Source organism: Danio rerio, chromosome 17, assembly GCF_052040795.2.
Source record: "Danio rerio strain M-AB ecotype USA chromosome 17, GRCz13ab, whole genome shotgun sequence".
Lineage (NCBI taxonomy): Eukaryota > Metazoa > Chordata > Actinopteri > Cypriniformes > Danionidae > Danio > Danio rerio.
In genome coordinates this window covers 4,589,857-4,613,802 of record NC_141037.1, presented here as the reverse complement: position 1 = coordinate 4,613,802, position 23,946 = coordinate 4,589,857, and the positions used below count along the sequence as shown (strand labels likewise).

Genomic DNA, 23,946 nt, shown 5'->3' with positions numbered 1-23,946 from the left:
CAGTTTGAAATGAAGACAAGCATTTATTTACAGTGGAAGACAGAATTATTAGCAAAATTTTGCTGCAAGCTGGAAGGGCATCCGCTGTGTAAAAACTTGCTGGATAAATTGGTGGTTCTTTCCAGATTAATAAAGGGACTAAGCCGACAATAAAATGAATGAATGAATAAATTACCATTAACAAAGGTTATGCAATGCAATAGTTATTGTTCATGATAAGTTCATGTTAACAAATGTATTAAATAACACAATAATATATGTTTAGTAAACATTAGCAAAGACGCTTAACAGATGTGTTGTTCACTGTTAATTCATGTTAAACAAATGCATTAACTGTGTGTTATCAAGTGTGCTAAAGCGAGCTCACCTGTCTCCGTCTCTCAGTTTCTTCATCTGTTTGCCGATCAGACATGAAAACAGCGGGCCGGTTCTGGCTCCAGACAGCGGACGCTCCAGTAAACCTCCCAGCCACACGTCCACATTATCCGGATGTCCATAAAGATCCATGATTTCCTTCACTAAATCATCACTGCCAACCAGCTTCAGAAGGTCTGACCGAGATTCAACTCTGTCCAAGCCACAGAACACACGCCAGGCATTGTAACCTGTAATAGAAGAGATGCTCAGTTTCATGAGTTTATTAAATAACTAACTACTGAAGTGAAGCTCTACACTTTTATACTTAGCCAGCACTCAATTTTGGGGATTTACACCTATCTAACTTTAAATAGTAACAGTTCCTGACTCCAGTAAGCTACAAACACAAATTATGTATCATTGGAAAGAAGACACTTTGAGCTTTACTGTGGTAAAAGGAGAAGTTGTATGTTAAAAAATATAAAATGTTATACATTATGAAGTCAGGAGAAAAAAAAAATGTATTGTGATCAATATTAGTTTTTCATATACAAACACAGGAAAACATTAATGTAATGTCCTAGAAAAAATATGACTTGAAAGCCAAGTATTCCATGAGTTTACATTTTAAATTTAATGACAATAGCATGCAAAATGAGATTTCTGTAAAAAGTTTTCTGAGGCTATGTCGATGTCCTTCTCTCCCTCAACATCAGAGGCACTTTCTCCAAAAATATCTACCCAAAGCTAAAACATTTACAGTTGCTGAATGAATTGGTCTACATTCACAGTTGATGTATCATTGGAAAGACACTCTTGGCTTTATTATCCATCATCCAATGTTTATAATGCTCTAAATGAAAAAAGTAATAGTCTACTGTGTTTAGCATTACAATCCATATATACCAAGGCTCGAAATGAAACTTTTTTCTTGGTAGCACCGGTGCTCCTAACTTAAAAAAATTAGGCCAGGCAGGCAGGCAGCATTGTCGCCAGGGTGGCCAGAACGACCTTTGATGCTCTTGCTGCCTTCGGTGTGAACGCACAGTTCCCTAGTAGCAAAGAATTCTGGCCCAGATTTGGCAAAAAGCTGGCACAGCAGGCATTCATCCGGCACTGGCATACAGCATGTGGGCCAAACATGGCCCGGGTTTGGCAGAGGTGCCACCGTTTTTAAGGCGGCACACAAGATTTGGGCCAGATGAAAAATGTAGTATTTGGCCCAGATTTAAAAAATGTGATAAGTGGGCCATGTGAGTTTGGCCAGTCTTGACCCACATTTAAAATACACTAAAATCATTTTTGAGTAAAGAAAAAAAAAATTCTACCAATCAGGTCACTTTGAGAAAAAGCGTGCCCATAGTGTGCCTACAGCGCATCACTCCATGGGTTTATCAATTACATTGCAATCGTGACACACCAACCTATCTGGGCCAGTTCAGGCCCAGTTATGAGTTATTAACTTGGCTGAGACTTGGCCCAGATATGGTCTGTGTTTGGCCCTTGTCTGGAAGCCAGATTTGGTCCAGTCATGTACCGTAATTCACTGCGGCATGTGGGCCAAGCAAAACCTGATTGTGTGGGCCAGAGAAATTTTGCTATGTGAGTTATTATTAACTACATACAGATAAAGAAGCCTTTAGTAGGATAGAAAATCTACTTTGCTCAACTGGCCTTTGAAGCGCATTAGTAATTTCTCCTCGAGCTCTTTTAACTTCTTTTATCTTATTGTCAATCAGAACACATTTCACGCAGCATGATTTGAGTCGCGGTAGCTCCAGATATTTATCATGCCAAATATCGACTCATGCCGAATATAAGACTCATTGGCGATTCTCCAACCCAGGCTCATTCTGAAAATGTACCTCTATATACATTTCTGGAAACCACAAAATAAATCCCAGGCGGTATGTTTTTCTGAGTTTTCTGTTTTCATGAATCCAAAAGATGGCCGCTGAGTACACTTTTTGAGATCTCAAATTTCACTCCCGGGTGCCATTAACTGCCATTGAGGCCGCTGTTGACTGACTGACTGACACATCGACTGACCTACCCTCCTCCTTCCCTAAACCCAACCAGCAATTTTCAAAAGCAATCCAGAAAAGGAAAAGCCCTCGGCTGATTTTTACCAGGTTTTCAGATTTTACCACATTCTCACCCTGTTACTTACTTGTTTATTTTATTTTTTGGATTCTGTTTTTGTCTTACCTGCATTCTGGAACCGCTCTTCATCAGACTTGAACCCTGTTGTTGTGGTCAACTCCTCTCTACATCTCAAGTCTGCCGACGTACATGGCGAGCTAACAGGACAAACTGGTTATAGCGGGAAGGCCACGGGGGTAAGTGGTCAGCTGTAAAGCGTGAAAAGGAATGGCATCATACCATCCTGAAGCGTTCGTTTAAAAAATTAAATGCAGTCATACGTACCTCTGGCTACATAATTTGCGGTCTCCAGAAATGTATATAGGGCTACTTTTCAGAATGAGCCTATACTGCGATTCTCTCAGATCAAGTCTTTGATAGTTTACACTGAGTAATTGTTACTCACTTGAACGAGCACCAATTTGCCTGTGATTTCAGGCATTTGTCTGTGAATTTTCAAAACCTTTCAGCGAGTCAAAATCGGGGCTAAAATCATGCAGTCTGAACTCAGCATTACTCGATATATTGCGATAATGAACATTTATAATATTACTATCGTAGGCACTTCAAATAAAACAACTGCCCCCCCCAATAAAACAAATAATTATTCAATATTTACATTTTTATAGTGTCCTTTAAGGAATATTCATTTCATTTCATTTTCTTGTCGGCTTAGTCCCTTTATTAATCCAGTGCCGCCACAGCGGAATGAACCGCCAACTTATACAGCAAGTTTTTACGCAGCGGATGCCCTTCCAGTCACAACCCATCTCTGGAAAATTTTAGAATATTCATATAACCAAATGTTTAAAAATGTAATAGTCTTATTTTTAAACATAAATATTTTGATGTAACTTTGACCTACACGACTGAAATACTGGTGAAAAATGACTTTGCTGAATAACTCATACAAATCAATGCTTTGTTATTGCTATTAGAAGTTATTGCTTTATTTAATGGAGATACACAAATCAAGATCAGTTGTTTTTTTTAATAACAATTTACTAATTTCTGATTGTTAGCTGCTGATTATACATTAGTAAATATTAGTTGTTGCATTAATTATATTTGTAGGAATAACCAAAACTGGGTGGTTCATTCTGCTGTGGCGACGCCAGATTGACAAAGGGATGAAAAGAAAATGAATGACCAACAGTACATTGTCACGGGTGATTGCAAGAAAACAGACCCAGTTGCAGCAATGAACTATACAAAGGGGTTTATTGACAGAATAAGGCACAAGTAGACACACAAGGGGATGAAAAGATCCAAACGGTAGGGGCAACAACACAGGGAAGCCAGTGGTAGTGACAAGATAGTACTTAAATGAACAGCCAGCCACAAGTAGGAGCAACAGTGGCCAAACCCAGAGCTAGATCCTGGAGCAGACCACGTAAACAGACCAGGAAGGTCGGGACATGGGATAGGACTGGACAATTATAAGACACAAGACAGCAAACAGGCAGCAATGATATACAATAAAATAATAAAACTAAATCTAAAAGAAAATCCAATATAAATACGAAGAGAGAAAGAATGCCTTGAGCAATCTAATAAAACAAAACTGAAATAAAGACTTCTAGAATCTTGAAGAGAGTAATTAAACAAATCTAACAACAACTAATAATCAACTACTAAGGCCGTACTCACACTAGGAACAGTTGCCTCGAACCGGGCCAAAGCACGCTTGTCCCCCCTCCCGTCTCCCCCGACGGCCCGCTCTCACACCATATCGGACCTCGGCACACTTACGTCATCGCTGCTGCGCTGTTCAGTGAGCACTCTCTATGGCAAGCCTTTTTAGCATTTAAATTTAGATTTTTAAATGCTAAAACGGCTTGCCATACGCTCTCACCCAGTAGCACAGTGGAGATTTCTCTTGTTATATCGTTTCAGTCGTTTGTTATGCAGTGACATGCAGTCAAATATTTCGCCAAACAGTCTTTAGGGATGCGGTGACACGCAGTCAGATATTTCGCCGAACAGATCCGCCACTTTTGGCACTCATAAACAATCATAAAGCCCTCGTGCTGCAGGAATGCGGAGGTCTGCTGAAGGTGCGCAGCTGATGTGCAGTGAGGAGTTTGCATCTTTAATAAACTACGGCAGTTTGCGTTCACTGAACAGTAAGAATGATTAATAAATCCATATGAAACAGCCCCTTAAAAGTCACGTCTTGCTTTCAGTTTCGGGCTTTGGCGCGTTTTGCACTCACACACAAGCGTACCAAAGCCCAAGTGATCCGCGCTCAGGCACACCTCTTCCAACCGGGCCAGGGCCGGCCAAGTGAACCATGCTTGAGCCCGATTCAGCGCACTCACACTTCTCAAACAATCCGGGAAATGGGCCTGGGCACGGTAAGGATGACATAGTGTGAGTACGCCCTAAGAAGACTGGTACTGACTGACACTGGAACAACAATGGCTCCAAGGATAAAAGTAAAATAAAGATTTGAACCCAAAACTAAGTAAACACTAGAAACAAATAAAAGAAAGTAGTAGCTACAAAAGAAACAATAAGTAGACAAGCGAACTAGAACAGGCAAGACTAAAAGCTCAGTAAAGATGCAAAGCAAGGATACAAGACAAGCTCACATGGAAAGAACCAGCAAAGAAATGAGAACACGCAGCACATTCTATAGAACAAATCACACGAGAGGCAGGTGAAAACAATCAGGATAAAAAGGTCTACATAAAGCTGCGGTCACACTGGGCTTTTCCTCCCATAGACTGCTGTTCATACGCACATGAATGCGTCAGACCGGAAATGCGGGGTCATGCGTCATGTTTCGCAGGGTGCTGAGGCGCAAAGTTCAAGCTTTGTGAACTCTGACCTGCGAAATCGCATCACTAGACTGCATGAGAACAATTAAGGATCAAAATATGACCTCCCTGGACAGAAATTGAAAACATGGAGCAATCGCTCGCTTTTAAAAATGTCTAATAAGCTTGTTTAATCCCACTCCTTTTCACAGCGCCGCACGACAGAATATCACATGCTCAAACTCTAATATGACCGCAGCTTAAGTGAAGTTTATTCATAAACTAATTTCGAGAGGATCACGTGCTTATGATTTATCACGGCCAGTCTCGTATTTGCTAATCACTAATCTTCCAATCATATGAGCCCTAAGGCACCATAAATAGCCTCAGTTTTCAGTTCACTTTATCTTCGTTTGGAAGAAACCCCCCTCCTCCCCTATTCTCCTCCTTTACCTGTGATTGGGCGGCACGGCGGTCCAGTGGTTAGCACTGCGAACCACACAGCAAGAATACTGCCGGTCCTAGTTCTATAGGACCGGTGGGTGTTTCTGTGGGGAGTTTGTATGTCCTTCCCGTGTCCGCGTGGGTTTTCCCCGGGTTCTCCGGTTTCCTCCATCATCCAAAGACATTCAACATACATAACAATCAAGCTTGTCCAATTCCTTACGTTCCCTTAGCTACAGCAGCAGGGGAGTTCTGAGATCCACCGAGCTCGGGCTCCCTTCTTGCTCTGCCAACGGGAGGAAGCCCCGGGCTCGAGGAGCCCTTGAGCTCGGGGCTCTCTCCCGGGACAGCATGCCAAATAAGCTTTGTAAATCATCAGCTAAGTGTGAACTACTTGAAAAGGACGGGGTAACTAAAAGCAAGGAGGAAAGACAAGAGGAGCACATGGCCAACGCAAATTAAGACACAGCTATGTAAATAAGCACAGGACAACCAGGCAAACATTAAACACTGACAGGACAGACAAGACCGTCAGGTCACGACCATGACATACATTGTATGAATCAAAATTATAGACTTTATTTTTTCCAAACAATTATTAGTATTTTGTACATTTCTGAACTTAAATATACAGAAACCTAATGTTTGATTAGCAATATGCATTAAAAAGTTAAATTGTCCAACTTTAAAGATGATTTTCTCATCATTTAGATTTTCTGAAACTTCAGATATTTCCCAAATGATGTTTAACAGAGCAAGGAATTTTTCACAGTATTTCTGATTATATATATATTTGTTCATTTTGTTTTTGGCTTAGTTCCTTTAGTGATCAGGGGTCGCCACAGCAGGATGAACCGCCAACTAATCTTGCACGTTTTACACAGCGAATGCCCATCCAGCTGCAACCCATCACTGGGAAACATCCATACACACTCATTCACACATACACTATTTTACACGATTTAGCTTATCCAATTCAACTGTACCACATGTTTTTGAACTGTGGGGGAAACCGGAGAACCAAAAGGAAACCCATGCCAACACGGGGAGAACATGCAAACTTCACAGAAATGCCAATTGTATGTATGTATATATATATATATATATACAGTTGGCATTTCTGTGGAGTTTGCATGTTATATATATATATATATATATATATATATATATATATATATATATATATATGCATATATATATATATATATGCATATATATATATGCATATATATGCATATATATATATATATATATATATATATATATATATATATATATATATATGCATATATATATATATGCATATATATATATATATATATATATATATATACATATATATATATATATATATATATATATATATATATATATATATATATATATATATATATATATTCAAATATTTGTATCTCAGCATAACAAAACCACAATTTAATAGGAGAATAGCATTCAGATGAATCAAACCCCAATATAGCATGATTCTGTCATTTGCCTTGAGGTAGCTGTGCTACAAAAAAAGCTCTTCTCCATCACTGTGACTGAATGAGATGTATTTTTTGATTTTTCAGAGGAGAATAACATAATAAGGCCTGATATTTTTAATATAATATAGAATCACAGGAATATCTGCGGCACAAGCTCTTTTCAGTCCACATTATTTTTCTCTTCATATTGCAACAATATGAGAAAAGACAGCATATACTGTGCATCTGTGGTCTAATCTCCTGATTTCATTTAGGATACATCCCATGAATAATTCACTGCAGTGCACTAACAATCTTGAGTTTTTCTTTCTTTTTCAAATCCTCATCTCTCTATTTTCACACAGATGCCTTAACAATGTAATTGTCTGTCCTTTTCTATCCTAATCCCCATTAGCAATGTTTACTGGGAGATTTCTGAATATATTAGCTTCATCCCAAAGGATGTTGAATGCTTGATTTTGATTGGCTGATGAGCATTCTAAGGCGTGCTGGTATTTTCGGACTTTATTGTTTGCTTTTTAAAGGGTCATGAAACCTCCGTCTTTTGGTTCAAGTCTACCTCATAATTTTTTCAAAAAATGCTCCATGCTTGGTGTGCAGCGCTGCGAGCAGAGGGAGGAGTTGGTTTGGCCAGCAGAGCAGGGGGAGAAAGAGGGGAGTAAACAACTGTTGGTTGACTCACGAAATGAGACACAAACCATCGAGGAGACCCAGGATTTAATAGTTTACAAAATTAAAATGCAAAGAAATAAACAGTAAGTAATTTAATGCCCTAGTTCCTATGTTTTTCATAATTTTATATAATATATAACCACAATGTGTTATATGATTATCTATGTTTATATAAACATTATAAATGAGGAGGACTTCTCTCCTCCTGAATCCCTTGGTCTGAATGCAGACACAAGCTATGTTTCTATCCAAAATGCGAATGAACTTTATGCGCAAAACTGTATTATCGCATTAAAAACGTGCAAATAAAGCAGTGTTTCCATCCAACCAGTGAAAGCGAACAAAATCGTCACTTGTTTGTTTGTTTGTATTCTTTATTGTCCCTCAAGGGGAAATTTTCTGTAGACTCACCCAGCACTTCAGCAGGTTCTGACACAATAACAATTTAAAAGAATAAGTCAACATGCAAAAGAATTACACACACTATTGTTCAGTGTTCAATAGTCTGATTGACACCGGAATAAAAGAGTTCTTAAATCTGTTCCGTTTCCAGCGGAAAGTTCTGTATCTTCTTCCAGAAGGTAAAAGTTCTTAAGATGGGAAGAGTACATGCGATGGGTTACTTAAAATTCTTTTAGCTTCATTCAGAGTGCATTGTTCATAAAGTGTTTGTATACTGATAAAAGTTTCAGATCCTATTAGTCATGTAGCAGTTCTGATAATATTGAGAATTTTTGATTTCAGATTTACAGAAAGATTGCCATACTACGTAGGTAGACCACACCTGATAACACTTTCAAACACAGCTTGATAAAATAAGTACATGATTTTCTCATCAACACCATAAAACCATAACCTTTGTATAAAATATAGTCTTTGGTGAAGCTTTTCACAGATCCAGTTTACGTGAGTGTCCCATGTTAGAGACCGGTCTATGAGAATTCCCAAATACTTGTATGACTGTACCTGAGTGATTTCTTGATTATGTACAAACACTGGTAAATGCTCGACAACACACTTGGGATCAAAAATGATTTCCTTTGTTTTTTTTTGTATTTACTTTTAAAAAGTTTTCATCACACCACTCAACAAATGAATTAATTTCAGAAAAGTAGACAGAAACAGGATCTTGTTTGTTCAGCAAGCTTACAATTACGATATCGTCTGAATATTTTAAAATAAGATTCTGTGAGTGCCTGCTTAAGCACTCATTAATATATAGAGTAAATAAAAGTGATGAGCTCACACAACCCTGAGGAACACCAGCACTACTATATTCTATATACTATTATATACTATATTCAGTCACTTCCTTATTAACTGGTGCCAAATGTCAACAGTAAAAACTGAATTTGCTGCAATAGGAGAAGCTGCATCAATCTTTTCTTCATCTAATAAATGACTTGCGCCTTAGAAAGCAATCCTGACTAGTGATGGGAAGTTGGGATCATTTTACTGACTCGGATCTTTGAGTCTCGTTTATCGAGATGAACGAATCTTTATTCGAGTCATTTCTTTCATTTGGTTCAATTTGCCAAAATATTATTAAAATGTTACGAATTGCTTCAAACACATCTACAACTAGCCCAAAAGGTTGATCACACGACAAATAAGTCATCAAGGTATTGTTGTTTCTTTGCTCAGCTCACCTCTTCATGTCTTCAAATGTCAGTGGTTCGTTCACGTTACACTGACAGTCACATATAATCTTAACCAATGTACACAGTCTGAGCCAATAGGAGCCATGATAATTAGTTAATCTTTCGAGTCTTCTGGTTCTTGAGCCGTTTGTTCATTGCGTGACAGAATGACTCAAACCCGAGGACTCGAGAGATGAACGGATCAATTCTTTTTCCGGCTCTAAAAGCATATGATCAGGCCGTGAGGAACGAATGACTCAGACCCGATAGAGGACTCGACAGTTGAATGGATCAATTCTTTATCCGGCTCTAAACGCATGATTGGCTTCTGCCTTTTCGCGATGAACGACTCAAAAGACTTGAAATGAATGATACCACCTGCACAAATGTGCGCACGCGAGGATGAACGAATCACTCCCTGAGAGGACTCGTAGCTCCCGAGTCTTATAGAAGATTCTTTCAAAATGAACTAATAGTTCATGAACGACCCATGACGTGAGCGCGTAGTGGCATGGTCTTTCGGATGAGACGTTAAACCGAGGTCCTGACTCTCTATGGTCATTAAAAATCCCATGGCACTTCTCGTGAAAGAGCAGGGGTGTAACCCCGGTGTCCTGGCCAAGTTCCCTCTATCGGCCCTTACGATCATGGCCTCCCAATCATTCCCTTCCACCAAATTGGCTCTATCACTGTCCCTCCACTCCACCAATAGCTGGTGTGTGGTGAGCGCACTGGCGCCGTTGTCCTGTGGCAGCCGTCGCATCATCCAAGTGGATGCTGCACACTGGTGGTGGTGTGGAGAGACCCCCCCTCATGATTGTGAAGCGCTTTGGGTGTATGGCCATACACAATAAATGCGCTATATAAATACACATTACACATTACACATTTGAAGGTGTCAGACACAGAGCACAGACACTTTGGATTATGGAGGTCATTAATAATATAATAACACTAATACTGAAATGGTAAGGCATTTAAGAATGACCAAAACAACAGTTCAGATAATTGACACTGTGCTCAGCCTGCTGGTTTATCCATTCACACACATTTTCATCATCACATGATCTCTCATAACAAAATCACATGACCTTTTTTAACGCGCATGCTGGAATTTGTGCGACAAAAGTGTTTCCATCGTAGTCTATGCGCATCTTTTCTTATCGAATAAAATATTATTTTATTATATTAATGTTTTATGCATTTTATAAAATATTATTTTAGATTAATATTTTATTTTATCAAATAAAATATTATTTTTATCCTACTCAGTTATACACATACGTTTTTTAATGCGCATTTTCAAAATGTATGCACATCATGTTATTTCCATATGTAAAATGTGCATAAAAATAGGTGGATGGAAACATAGCTACTGTGGATAGCAGTGCAGCAGGACTCTTTCCGTGTCTATTCCAACCAATAGCCCTGCTGGTTTTCTGGAGAATTTAAACATGTGTGAACACAGCAGCACAGATACGGGCGATGTGTCTGAATGGCAATGAACTCAACTGATAGAAGACACCATTCTCTAATTCTTGTACAGCTCTCCCGACAAAAATGCTGGCTGCACACAAACAACTTTGCTGTATCAGTCCTGACACCATTTTGAGGAAAAGCATGCAACAAACCCAGTGGATCATGGAAACAAACACATAACCCTTCAAGAATGGCCAAATACTGCATGCCGGGCAGGGACGCGGTCTCACCCAGTCATTGTTAGGTCAGCCATGCCCTCGGAAAGCACGTGCTTTTATGAATAATTAAGAAGCCGGCTTTTCCTATAGGATAAGAAAACTCAGCTATGAATAATAATGAGAAAACAACGCCTCGTCACTCCACAAGGAGATTCACGCTAGGTCACAGATTTTGATCCCGCCTCAATAATGATTTTAAACCCGGAGGAAGAAATTAGCTAACAAAAGCTTCAAATGATCCAGTTTTCCACAATTAAAGCTGACAGGTGCTAATGTTGTCTTAACTGATGCTCAACACACGCAAATCTGTTAAAATTGAAAACCAAAAAAAAAAGTACTCGAGGGTTTCTTGAATTTCTGAAAACGTAATTTTCCCTTTGCGATTTTTTTTTGAGAATTGCGTTATTTTTAATATACAAATTTTTTGTCATACTTTACATTTGCAAAACTTGACTTCATGCTGCAAGTGTAAACGGCCCTGGATTGACTCCATATGCATGCTGACCTGGTAATCCGTGATCTCGTCCTCTCTGTAGGTTCAGCGCCGCCAGATCTAGATTCTGCGGGACGTTGAGCACCAGCAGTCTCTCCGTCAGCTCTTCTGTCATCAGATGCTCCTGATCCTGCAGGACAGCCGGTGCAGACAGAAGAGCCCGTAGGACTGGATCTAGACCACCTTCACAACACACACACACACACAGCTCATTAATTTACTAAAATTAACTAAGAATGAGCAAAACATGGTTGTTTCGAGTGGTTAATTGTTTATATATTACATGTTTTATTAACATTCTGAACTGAACAAGGGTGACACTACTTTGAGTTTGCAGTTTAGGAATACAAAACCTCTCAACAATTTTCATTTTTGATGTGTTCTATTATTTATATTTTGAGACAATTATTACACATTCAGGTCTCAGGGTAATGTTAATTAAAGTTTCAGATATTTATTGCTTTTTAACCATCAGGGGTCTGAGGTAATTTTGGGGCCCCTTAGATGTTTTGACATGCCCTGGCATTTGTGCTTATTTTAGCTACTTATAATATAGTACTACCAACATGTATTTTTTTATTATTTTTTGTATTCAGCTACAATAATATGCCAGAAATATTGATGTACATGCTTGGGTTTTTTTTGGAAAAAAATTATGTGTAGTTAGTAGGTATTGGCGAAAATATTTGGCTGAAATAAGGTCCAAAAAACACACTGAATGTGCCTAAAACAACACTTCTGAGTAACCAGCGTGTAAGCTAAAATATTTACTTCCCAATTATGTGAAAAGTTCTCTCATTTAAAGAAAACATTGCAATGAATCACAATTTGTAAAGTTTGTAACTTGAGTGACAATAGTCCCGAATAATTCACACCTGGAGAGACAAAAGACACTCTCTCACTCACCCATTAGGGCACTGTAAAACAATGTCCAGCTACAAAAGCTAGCCCAAACTAAATGCTTATTGTATTACTTGCTGTATGACCATGTAAACACTCTGGGTAAACAAACAGTGCTCAGCATATATAAGGACATGCCTCACAGATGGATCCTTTAAATTAATATTTTAATAGAAAGCTTAACAATATTATATTTGTACATACACGTTAGATTAGTCAGTACAGAAGTAAAATCTGGAGCTTAGTATAGTATACCCAAATGTATATGTTATAGAAAATAATAATAATAAATAAATAAATAAATAAATAAATAAATAAATAAATAAATAAATAAATAAATAAATAAAAACCCACAAAATAATCAAGAGAAGCAAAAATTTGTAAAAATATGGTTTAATTTTTTTTTGCAATATTTAGCTTGAATTTAACTTGCAATATCTTTCAATTTTTAAACATGTTTCGTGACTACAATGTTATATTAATAAATATATCTGTTTAATTAATCCGTTTTGTTTCAATGCACCAAAATAAACTGCCTATATTTACTGAGAAATGGCGAAAAATATTCATTTTCAAAATGGGCTGTACTCAATTATGCTGAGCACTAGAGGTGTGAACCTACACTGGCCTCACGGTTCGGTTCGATTAGCATGCCATCAATTCGGTTCAATTCGATATCTCGGTGCATCACGGTGCACTGACGATCCTTTCCATACACAGTTTTATTGTTAGTTATTATTGGGGGGGGGCTAAAACAAGCTGTCTGTATAAACACACACACACATAAACACACACGTGCATGCTCGCTTGCTCGAGAGCGATATTTTTAGACCGGCCGCTCCCGTTCAAATTATACCAGAGTTACCGACCGCTCCCGCTCTTTATTCGGAAATCTTGTCGGTTCCAACGGCTCCTGCGGCTGCAGACCTCTATCCAGAAGTATTGCTGTAACAGTCGAGAGAAGAGGAAAAGTCACGCCAGCAGGTTTGTGCACAGTTTCTTAGTTTTTAATTAGTTGGAGCGTTGTAAATACTCACGCTCACCTCCCTCGCCATAGTACAGCAACATAGCGCATATGAGATAAATGACGTCAGTACATAATAACCGGTTATGATTATTACTGAACCGATATTGAATTGTCCGCATCTGCATCGCGGTGCACCGAAGAAACAATAAATTTTGACACCCCTACCAAGCACTGTAAGTGCACTTATACAGCAAGCACGACCCCTGAGGGTTAAATACCAGAAATGATGTTTTTATACACTAGTTAAGTTTTACATTTACAGTCTATATGAACTAATGCAATGCTAACTAGTAAACAAGACCCAACAAATTATTATTATTTTATTTTTCTATAACACAGAATGTATAAATGTCCTCTAGATTTGACCCTTTATAGAGAATCAATCATCTGAAACCAAACGACAGATGAAAAATGAGTGAGTGTTTCATTAATGATTCTCATTTCATCATTTCATATGAGCATCTTCAATATTTCCGTGCCTTGCCTGAACACGTCTGCAGGAATCTTTCCTCACACACCCTTACTGTCTCTTTATCAACATGACACATGTTTTAATATTTCACAGCAGAACGGATCATCTGAGAGATTTAGTCGTTCAGCTCATCATGTTCATCATCTGTGGGGAACGCTGTTTCAAAGCACAAAAATGTTGTATGTGTTTTGATCCGTAGTCATCTGCAGCGCGGGTAAACCGAGGGCTTAAATGAGAGGATCTGATGAAAAACTTAAGTTTATTTCATAACAGACAATAGTAATGGAACTTAAATAAGTAAATCATGATTCAGCTGGGTTGCAAAACTTTACTGTAAGACTTTTCTGATCATTTTAACTGACTGAAATTACTATTGCTGACTACATAAATACCATGTTTTGACTACATATGTACCGATAATATTAACAAATGTGAGTACACTACTGTATATTTTGAGCATGTGAATAAAGTGGGTCTGGGCTATATGCAGTGGTTGGACAATGTAACTAAAATGCCTGGGTTTAGACTACAATAATGAATTGGTATGGTGTAGGCTCTCCTTTTGCAGCCAATACAGCATCAATACATTTTGGGAATGACAAATACAAGTCCTGCACAGTGTCCAGTGGTGTTTTGAGCCATTCTTCTTGCAAAATAGTGTTCAGGTCACATGATGCTGGTGGAGAAAAGCGTTTCCTGATGCGTTCCTGCAAAAAAACCCAAAGTGGCTAAATAATATTTGGATCTGGTGACTGTGCAGGCCATGGGAGATGTTCAACTTCACTTTCATGTTCTTCAAAACACTCTGTCACCAGTCTTGCTGTGTGCATTGGTGCATTATCCTCTTGATACACAGCGCAGCCTTCAGGATGCAATGTTCCAGCCCAAACCATCACTGATCCACTGCCATGCCTCACCCTGGGCATGCAAAAGTCTGGGTGGTACCATTCTTTGGTGCTTCTCCACACCGTAACTCTCCCGGATGTGGGAAAAACAGTTAAGGTGGACTTATCAGTGAAGACTTTGTCTACAGCCCAAGATTTTCACTGCTAGCATCATTGAATATCTGTCATTCCCAAGACGAATTGATGCTGCATTGGCCGCAAAAAGAAGGCCCTACACCATTGTAATGAATTATTGGGGTCTAAAACCAGGCGTTTTGGATTCATTGTTCAATCCATATGTGTGTTTTATTTATAAACTAATTTCAAAAGGATCACGTGTTTGTGATTAAACACAGCTGGTACCCCATCAGCTCTGTATAGTGCACCAATCAGATGAATACTGACACATTATAAATTACTAGAGCTTCCTACTACAGTCATCTTCGTCTTGAAGAATCCCCCCTTCCACCCCTACTCCTCCCCTTCTCTGATAGGGTGGCACGGCAGCCCATTGATTAGCACTGTTGCCTCACAGCAAGAATGCCACTGGTTCGGCCTCTCTCCAAGCCGGTCGGCGTTTCTGTGCAGAGTTTGCATGTTCTCCCCGTGTTCGCTTGGGTTTTCCCCAGGTTTGCTCCCACCGTTCAAAGACATACACCATGAGTAAATTGACTAGCATCTTAAGGCAACTCTTAGGGTGCTTTCACACTTGGTTTATTTGCCTGGACCGTACCCAAGTTCGATTGTCTCCCCCTGCCACCTCCTCAGTTGGATTGTGTTCATACTGTCTTTTTTCCTTCTGAACCCTGGTACGCTTGCGTCATCGAGCTGCTGTTTTGTTTACGGCCGTTGCTAGGTGACGGTCACGAAAGCAAGCGCCGAAAAGGAAAGACTTCCGCACATCATTCTGCTTTAACTGAAGCTTTTGCTTTTGGACATACAGAAAGCGACTCGCGTCCATCTGCCACAAAAATATTAGAAACATTCAGAACATCACACAGTGTCTGCAAAAGCTGTTTTTAGAGGAGACAAGCAGATATCACTGTGTATCACTGTGTTTGCCCTGGCTCAGTCACGGGCATGTCACCAAGGTACGAAACGTGACACACACAAACACGAACGAACGTTATGAAAACGATAGTTTGTTGTGCAGTTGGCGGTTCACTTCCGTGATTTGGTACGATTGCATTCACATCAGAATTGAAACGTACCAGAGTTCGCATGAACCGTACCCCAGACCACCTCTTTCAGGCAGACTCAGGTACGGTTCATGGGTGCGCACCCGAGTTCAGAAGACACGTTCACACTAGCTAAACATACCGTACTATGATGTCAAACGAACCCGGGTGTGGACCAAAAGTGCTAGTGTGAAAGCACCCTTAGTCAGCACGTTCACAAGCAGGGGAGTTCTCGAGACCTGAGCTCAAACTCTCCTCTCGCCCTTTAAACGGGAGGGAGTCCCGAGCTAAAGGATATTCTGAGCTCAGGGCTCTTTCCCGGGACAGCATTATCAATCATCAGCTTAGTGTGAATTCTTGAAATATATTATGTCTTTTAACATTCAATAAATTAATTGAAAGAAGTAAAACTGACACTAGTTTTTCAAAACACTCTACTGACTGTTTTTAGTTTATCAGAAGTTATGCACATAACTGATGATAAGCATCATGGGACATAATAAAGATGGTCCCAGGGATAGTAATAGTGTTGTTCACCCTCTCGGACGAGTCTCCAGGGGCTGAAGAAGCTCTGCTGGAGTGTCAGCGTCTCATATCTTTCATCCTCCTGGAAGCTCTGGTTGAGTCTGCGCAGATATGGAGAGATGGTGACATGCCCGAAGCGAAACGCAGCCGTGGCGAACACGTTAGACACTGATGGATCCACAGACTCATTGTAACCCTCGTACGGCCCCAGAAACTCATTCACAGACTCCTGGCCAATCACTTTAGGAATATAATCTCGCATAGTGAAAATCTGTGAAGAAGAAGAAAATGATCTGAATTCATAACCTATTCAGCAAACTGCAACATTTGAAAAAGTCAAATAAATAAAAATCCACCCAAAGATTAAGATTCTGTAATCATTTACTGTTTTCTGTTCAATGCAAAACACAAAATTTTGACTAAAGGTAAAACCCAGCAGCCATTGACTTCTGTAAGGTCCAGCCAGTTAGTCCGATGACGGTGTCTCCTGGTGGACGAAGGTTCACGGCATGTTCAGTCTTTCCAGTGCACAATGTTGATTTACTTTAAATTTAACTCATATCTGACTCCAACTTTAGTATGAGGTGGTTTAGAATATTTATATACGGTAATTAATCAACACTGATAAGATTATTTAGTTTCCTTTAACATTACTTTAGATCAGGGGTCACCAATCTCAGTCCTGGAGGGAAGGTGTCCCTGCAGGGTTTAGCTCCAACTTGCCTCAACACTCCTGCCTGTGTGTTTCAAGTATACCCAGTAAGACCTTCATTCACTTGTTCAGGTGTGTTTGATTAGGGTTGGAGCTAAAATCTGCAGGACATCGGCCCTCCAGGAACAAGTTTGGTGATTCCTGCTTTAGATTATGATTGGATATTCTCTTGTTGTTGTGTGTTATTCTTGTTCATTCTGATTCCTATAACATCCTGAGTCTTGTATCGGCCGAGTATACAAACTATTAAGCACAAGCATGTCAGTCTTGGCCATCAAACAGAGGCGATTCACCACAATTCTAAAAAGGCAGATCCCGACTTAGTTTAGAATATTTTGTTGTGTGGTCCCCATAGATCTGCTATCTACTAAATCAAAGCAAAACTATTTAATCATACAATAATCAATACTATAGAATCAAGCAGACCAATTTACCTAAACTATTAGTAACTTTGTATAATCACCATATGATTTAAATAGTATTATATGTTTAGAGAGGAAAGCCTACCCACATTTAAATTGGTCTCAACAATACTTTGTTGCAAAACCCATCATTGGCTTTTTACAGTCTAAGCATACTTGAATTATTGCCAATGTGTTAGTCGGAGCTCTAAGAACATCGTATAGCACGCCATGCTGCTCCGTCTAACGTGTTTTAGGCCGTACTCACACTATGTACAGTTGCCTTGAACCGGGCCAAAGCACGCTGGCCACCCTCCCGTCTCCCCCGACGGCCCACACTCATACTACATTCGGGCCTGTGCACGATTACATCATCGATACTGCGCTGTTCAGTAAGCGCTCTCACTCAGTATCAGCACAGTGGACATTTCTTTAGTTATATCGTTTGGAATGCAGTGACACGCAGTCAAATATTTCGACTAACGGATCCGCCACTTTTGGCGCTCATAAACAACGATAAAGTCCTCGTGCTGCAGGAATTAGGAGGTTGCTGAAGGTGCGCAGCTGTCGTGCAGTGAGGGGTTTGCGTCTTTACTAATCTATGACAGTTTGCGTTCATCGAACAGTAAGAATGATTAATAAATCCATATGAAACAGCCCCTTAAAAGTCACGTCTCCCTTTTAGTTTCGGGCTTTGGTGCATTTTGCACTCACACACAAGCGTACCGCGCCAAAGCCAAAGTGAACCGCGCTCAGGCCCACCTCTTCCAACCGGGCCAGGTCCGGCCAAGTGAACCGTGCCTGAGCCTGATTCATTGCATTCACACTTCTCAAATGATCCGAGAAACGGGCCTGAGCACGGTTTGAATAGCATAGTGTGAGTACGCCCTTAGTCCGTTACTAACCTGTACAGTGGCTTGTGGTGTTATGGATTTAACGTTATCTACTAGAGATAATAACACAAACTTTGTTTGAAAAATTCAAAACATAACAATTTATTAGCCAGGTAAATGTGCTTTATGCCAATTCATTCAGTCAATTCTAAAACGATCAATACAAGACATCAAATTCTCAAAGATAAATCCAAGATTAAACGATGCATACCTGAATTTAAAATACACATACCATGGAGCTTTAGAGCTCTACGCTATGGGCTGATCTAGTAATAGAATCACACCGAACATTTAGAAACTTCACCTTAAATAGTAAATTGGTGTTGCGGTTGTTGTTGCGGACGCTGCCCTCTCAATTCTGCTATTCTGCCGCTCGACACAGATATAACTAAGGGTGCGGGTGGTGAGGTTAGTCGCGTACGCCGCTCTCTCTATTCTGCCGTCCTAGACGTGGATATAACTGAGGGCGCGGGTGGTGAGGGTAGTGTCGCGGACGCCGCCCTAGACGCGGATATAACTGAGGGCGTGAGAGGTGAGGGTAGTGTCGGGGACGCCGCCCTCTGTATTCTGCCGCCCTGTGGTCGCCTCTATGGACGCGTCGGCCCTGACCGTATATATAAAATCTAAACATATATAATACACCAGACTAGGGCTGCACGATATTGGCTAAAATGAGAATCACAATTTCGCTGGTTTCACTTTCACTTCCAGTTGCGGCTCATGTTTGCCATCACTGTGAAAAAAAAAAACACACATGTGCAAACTATACTTCCCGCAAGGCTACCAAACGATCGCTCTGTGCAACAAACTGAATGCTATTTACAATTTTATTGCCTGTTATTCACAGCCTATGCAGGTTCTGCTTACTAAAGTAGACATCATTCACGTGTCCTCTCGCTCGCGGTCAGCTCACGTGTGATTTCACGGCCGCGAATACATCATTACATTATATAATGTATATTATACTATACAGCATGTAACACTTTTAACACCATTTGGATGTGTCCATGTTACTGTGAAGACTGTTCACATTTATGCTTCTCTAATGACCTTGAAATTATAATTGGCTGAATCGCAGAAAAGCTAAATTAAGATCACGTGTAGGGTAGAATCGAGATCGTAATCTTTTTTTTCGCTTAATCGTGCAGCCCTAAACGAGACTCCCTAGTAATTTGCGATTCCACGATCTCTGAATCCAACGCAAAATGAATAAAAAGTCACACATTTTTGTGATCCTACAAAATTCTTAATTAAACGCAAATTTCAAAAATCTCATAAAGCATCGGGAGACGCAGTGGCGCAGTAGGTAGTGCAGTTGCCTCACAGCAAGAAGGTCGCTGGATCGCTGGTTCAAACCTCGCCTCGGCTCAGTTGGCGTTTCTGTGTGGAGTTTGCATGTTCTCCCTGCATTCACGTGGGTTTACTCTGGGTACTCCGGTTTCCCCCACAGTCCAAAGACATGCGGTACAGGTGAATTGGGTAGGCTAAATTGCCCGTAGTGTATGAATGAGTATGTGGATGTTTCCCAGAGATGGTTTGCTGCTGGAAGGGCATCCGCTGCGTAAAAAAACAAGCTAGATAAGTTGGCGGTTCATTCCGCTGTGGCGACCCAGGATTAATATAGGGACTAAGCTGACAAGAAAATGAATAAAAAAAACATCAAATTAAAAAACATATAATCAAATTATATTTATTTTAGTTTGCAATTTCATGTTTTACATGACTTATAGAAGTTGCATACGCCACGCACGTGATTTACTTGAGTGTCTCTGGAAAAAATGAAATCTCACATGCTCTCTTACAATTATTACATTATATGAAAAGGGGGGCGGAATTGTTTTGGAGCCTGTGCAGTAAGCAGTCGAGGATAAAGTGTGAAGTCAATGCAAAGATGCGATTACACATCCTGTGGTACAAATTGGGCGTTTTGAGCATTTGGAGCACTGCAGACTGCAAAAAAAAAAGTAAAAACATCTAACAAATGGAGAAGTGGAACAGACAGAACAGCAAGCAGCTTACAATGAAGGAGATTCAAGAATGGCGGCCGTTGGACGTGACCGAATTTATATATATATATATATATATATATATATATATATATATATATATATATATATATATATATATATTTGGACAATTTTGCAATAAAAAAATAAATAAATAATTAAAAAAAAAAAAAAAATATATATATATATATATATATATATATATATATATATATATATATATATATATATATATATATGTTTTAATTATTTATTTATTTTTTATTGCAAAATTGTCCAAAAGTCAAAGATTTTTGGGAATTACCACCAACACACACACAAAAAAAAAAATCACAAAAAAAATAGTGAAAAAACAGTGAGTCTGATACACACACACACACACACACACACCAGACACAGACACACGCGCACACACACGCGCACACAAACACACACGCAAATACATACACACACACAAACACACACACACACACACACACACACACACACACACACACACACACACACACACACACACACGCATGCACACACACGCACACACACACACACACACACACACACACACATTAATGCATAGATACGCATCTGCAGAGTTAGAGTTAAGGCCTCATGCTGCTGTTTTGGGTTTCGTTTTTCCTGGTTCCTGGAACCGCTCCAAGTCTAGTGCCGTGGTGAGCAACCAAACAAGTCACACCGGAAAAAAAACAGCAACACGAGGGTAAGCAGTCAGCGGTACCAGCCTGTAGCATTTGTTATACACATACAATAAAGTCTTATGTACCCTTAAGCACATCAGGGTTTTCCCAATGAGCCTGTGTAGGCAAAAGTACAACAGAAATAAATATGACTTGACTTACTCAACCACTATATTTGTAACGAAGGAACTTGTGAACTTAGTTGGCTAACAATGGTTTTGGGAAACGCACCGCTGGTTGATTTGGATGATGGGATGCGGTTTGTTCATCTGTATTGCTGTAGATGTTGAGATTCCGAGCTGCAGATTTGAGAGGCGAATGAATGAAACTCTGCCGTCTGTAAAAGAGCTGCGACTGGAAACTGTTTTCACTGTTGTGTGAAGTTGGACCCGGCGGGACATTGTTAAAACACTGCACTGCTCTTGATGTGTGTCGCGTTTCTGTTCTTCAGCAGAGAGAGACGATCAGACGAGCTTTGAGCCTTTAATCCTGAATCTCTGCTCCACATTCATCAGATTCATCGCTCATCTAATCAACAGCTCTGCATGGAAGCTTGTTTTCTGAAGCTAAAGTCAAAAACTTAATTTCAGTCTGACGTTTTGTGTCACAAATCATGCTTTTTTCCTCTCACAATTGTGTTTGATTTTAGGAAAAGTCAGAATTGTGAGAAATAAACTCCTAATTCATGTTTTCTTGTAATAATATTATGAATTCATTGATTTCCCTTCGGCTTAGTCTCTGATTTATCAGAGGTTGCCACAGCAGTATAACTGTCAACTAGTCCAGCATATGTTTTACGCAGCGATTGCCCTTCCAGCTGCAACCTAGAGCTGGGAAACATCCATACACTCGCCCACACACACTCATACACTCCGGCTAATTTAGTTAATCTAATTCACCTATAGCGCATGTGTTTGGACTGTGGGGAAAACTGGAGCATTCTGAGAAAACCCACACCAACACGAGGAGAACATGCAAACTCCACACAAAAATGCCAGCTGACGAAGTCTGGGCTCGAACCAATGACCTTCTTGCTGTGAAGTGACAGTGCTAATTGCTCAGCCACGGTCCTACAAAAAGATCCTACATTTGGACTAATTATTAACTAAAACCCTTTTGTTTATAGGCGTGCTGATGATTTCTGGTCAGAGAAAATGAAGATGTTCAGAATCAGTAATTGCCCAGCAGAGGTCAAGTTTGTCAGACAGAAGTAATTTATGGAATATATTTTGCATAAATTTACTCATGAAGTCAAAGTTTCAGGAATGATTTCTGTTAAATACTGCAGTGAGACGCAATTACCCAGCAGACATCATTACTTCATGTGTTCAGTGCCACAAAATCACACACAAATCAGAGGATAATAATGACCACAAAACATTTCAGATTATTATCAGAACTGTGTGAAGGAGAAACATTCAAGGTTTCTTTGATGAATTGAAACAGAAAAAACAAATTGGAAACTGTTTTATCCATTATACAGGTCCAAAAGGAGTGAAAAAGTGAAGGAATGAGTGAAGAAGTGAAATGGAAGGAAGGAAGGAAGGAAGGAAGGAAGGAAGGAAGGAAGGAAGGAAGGAAGGAAGGAAGGAAGGAAGGGTGAGTCGGTGGGTGGGTGGATGGATGGATAGATATGAGGTTAGTTGAATAGATAGATCGATGAATGGAAGAAAGAATGCAATGAATGAAAGAAGGATGGAGGGAGGTAGGGAGGAAGGAAAGAAGGAATGATGGATGGATGGATGGATGGATGGATGGATGGATGGATGGATTGATGGATGGATGTTGGATGGAAGAATGAATGCAAGCAAGAAAGGAAGGATGAATGAAGGTATGGAGGAAAGAAGGATGGATGGATGGATGGATGGATGGATGGATGGATGGATGGACAAATGAATTGATGTATATTAGGATTGATGCATATGAGGATTGACAAATGGATAGATAGATAGATAGATAGATAGATAGATAGATAGATAGATAGATAGATAGATAGATAGATAGATAGATGCAAGGAAGGAAGGAAGGAAGGATGGAGGGAAGTAGGGAGAAATGATTGATGGATGGATGGATGGCTGGATGGATTGATAAATGGATGATGGATGAAAGAATGGATGCAAGCATTATAGGAGGGATGGATGAACATAGGGAGGAAGGAATGATGAATGGATGAGTGGATGGATATAAGGATTGATGAATAAATAGATGGATGATAGATGGAAGAATGGAGAGAAGGAAGCATGGGTGGATGGAAGGAATAAAGGAAGGATTTATAGATGGATGGAACAATGGATGCAAAGAATGCAAAGAGGATGGATGGATAGATGGATGGATGGATATAAGGATTGACGTATATGAGGATTGATGAATGGATGATGGATGGAAGAATGGATGCAAAGAAGAAAGGAAGGATAAATGAAAGTAGGGAGGGAGGAAGAATGGATGGATATAAAGATTGATGAATAGATAAATGGATGATGTATGAAAAAATGGAAGGAAAGAAGGATGGGTTGATGGAAGAAAGAAAGAAGAGATGGATGGATGGATTGATATACGGAT

General features: G+C 39.7%; 1 protein-coding gene and 1 long non-coding RNA gene across 25 annotated transcripts in view; one reads left to right on the top strand and one right to left on the bottom strand.

Annotated features, from left to right (window-relative positions):
- The window catches only part of LOC147839882 (uncharacterized), a 43,269-nt gene extending 38,311 nt beyond the window's left edge, over nucleotides 1-4,958 (top strand). The window contains exons 2-3 of the long non-coding RNA XR_015513068.1: nucleotides 385-1,412; nucleotides 1,985-4,958. This is a non-coding gene — a long non-coding RNA (uncharacterized LOC147839882). The remainder of the gene's footprint in view (nucleotides 1-384; nucleotides 1,413-1,984) is intronic.
- The window catches only part of tpo (thyroid peroxidase), a 105,653-nt gene that overhangs the window by 38,677 nt on the left and 43,030 nt on the right, over nucleotides 1-23,946 (bottom strand). For 19 of the 24 annotated variants that reach the window (XM_087289968.1, XM_087289971.1, XM_087289974.1 and 16 more), the window contains 3 exons: nucleotides 16,693-16,951; nucleotides 11,707-11,877; nucleotides 368-605 (listed from right to left, as the gene is read on the bottom strand). In XM_087289968.1, coding sequence (XP_087146094.1) covers nucleotides 368-605; nucleotides 11,707-11,877; nucleotides 16,693-16,951 — 668 coding nt within the window. The remainder of the gene's footprint in view (nucleotides 1-367; nucleotides 606-11,706; nucleotides 11,878-16,692; nucleotides 16,952-23,946) is intronic. The other 5 variants (XM_087289990.1, XM_087289981.1, XM_087289989.1 and 2 more) reach the window with 1 other exon arrangement.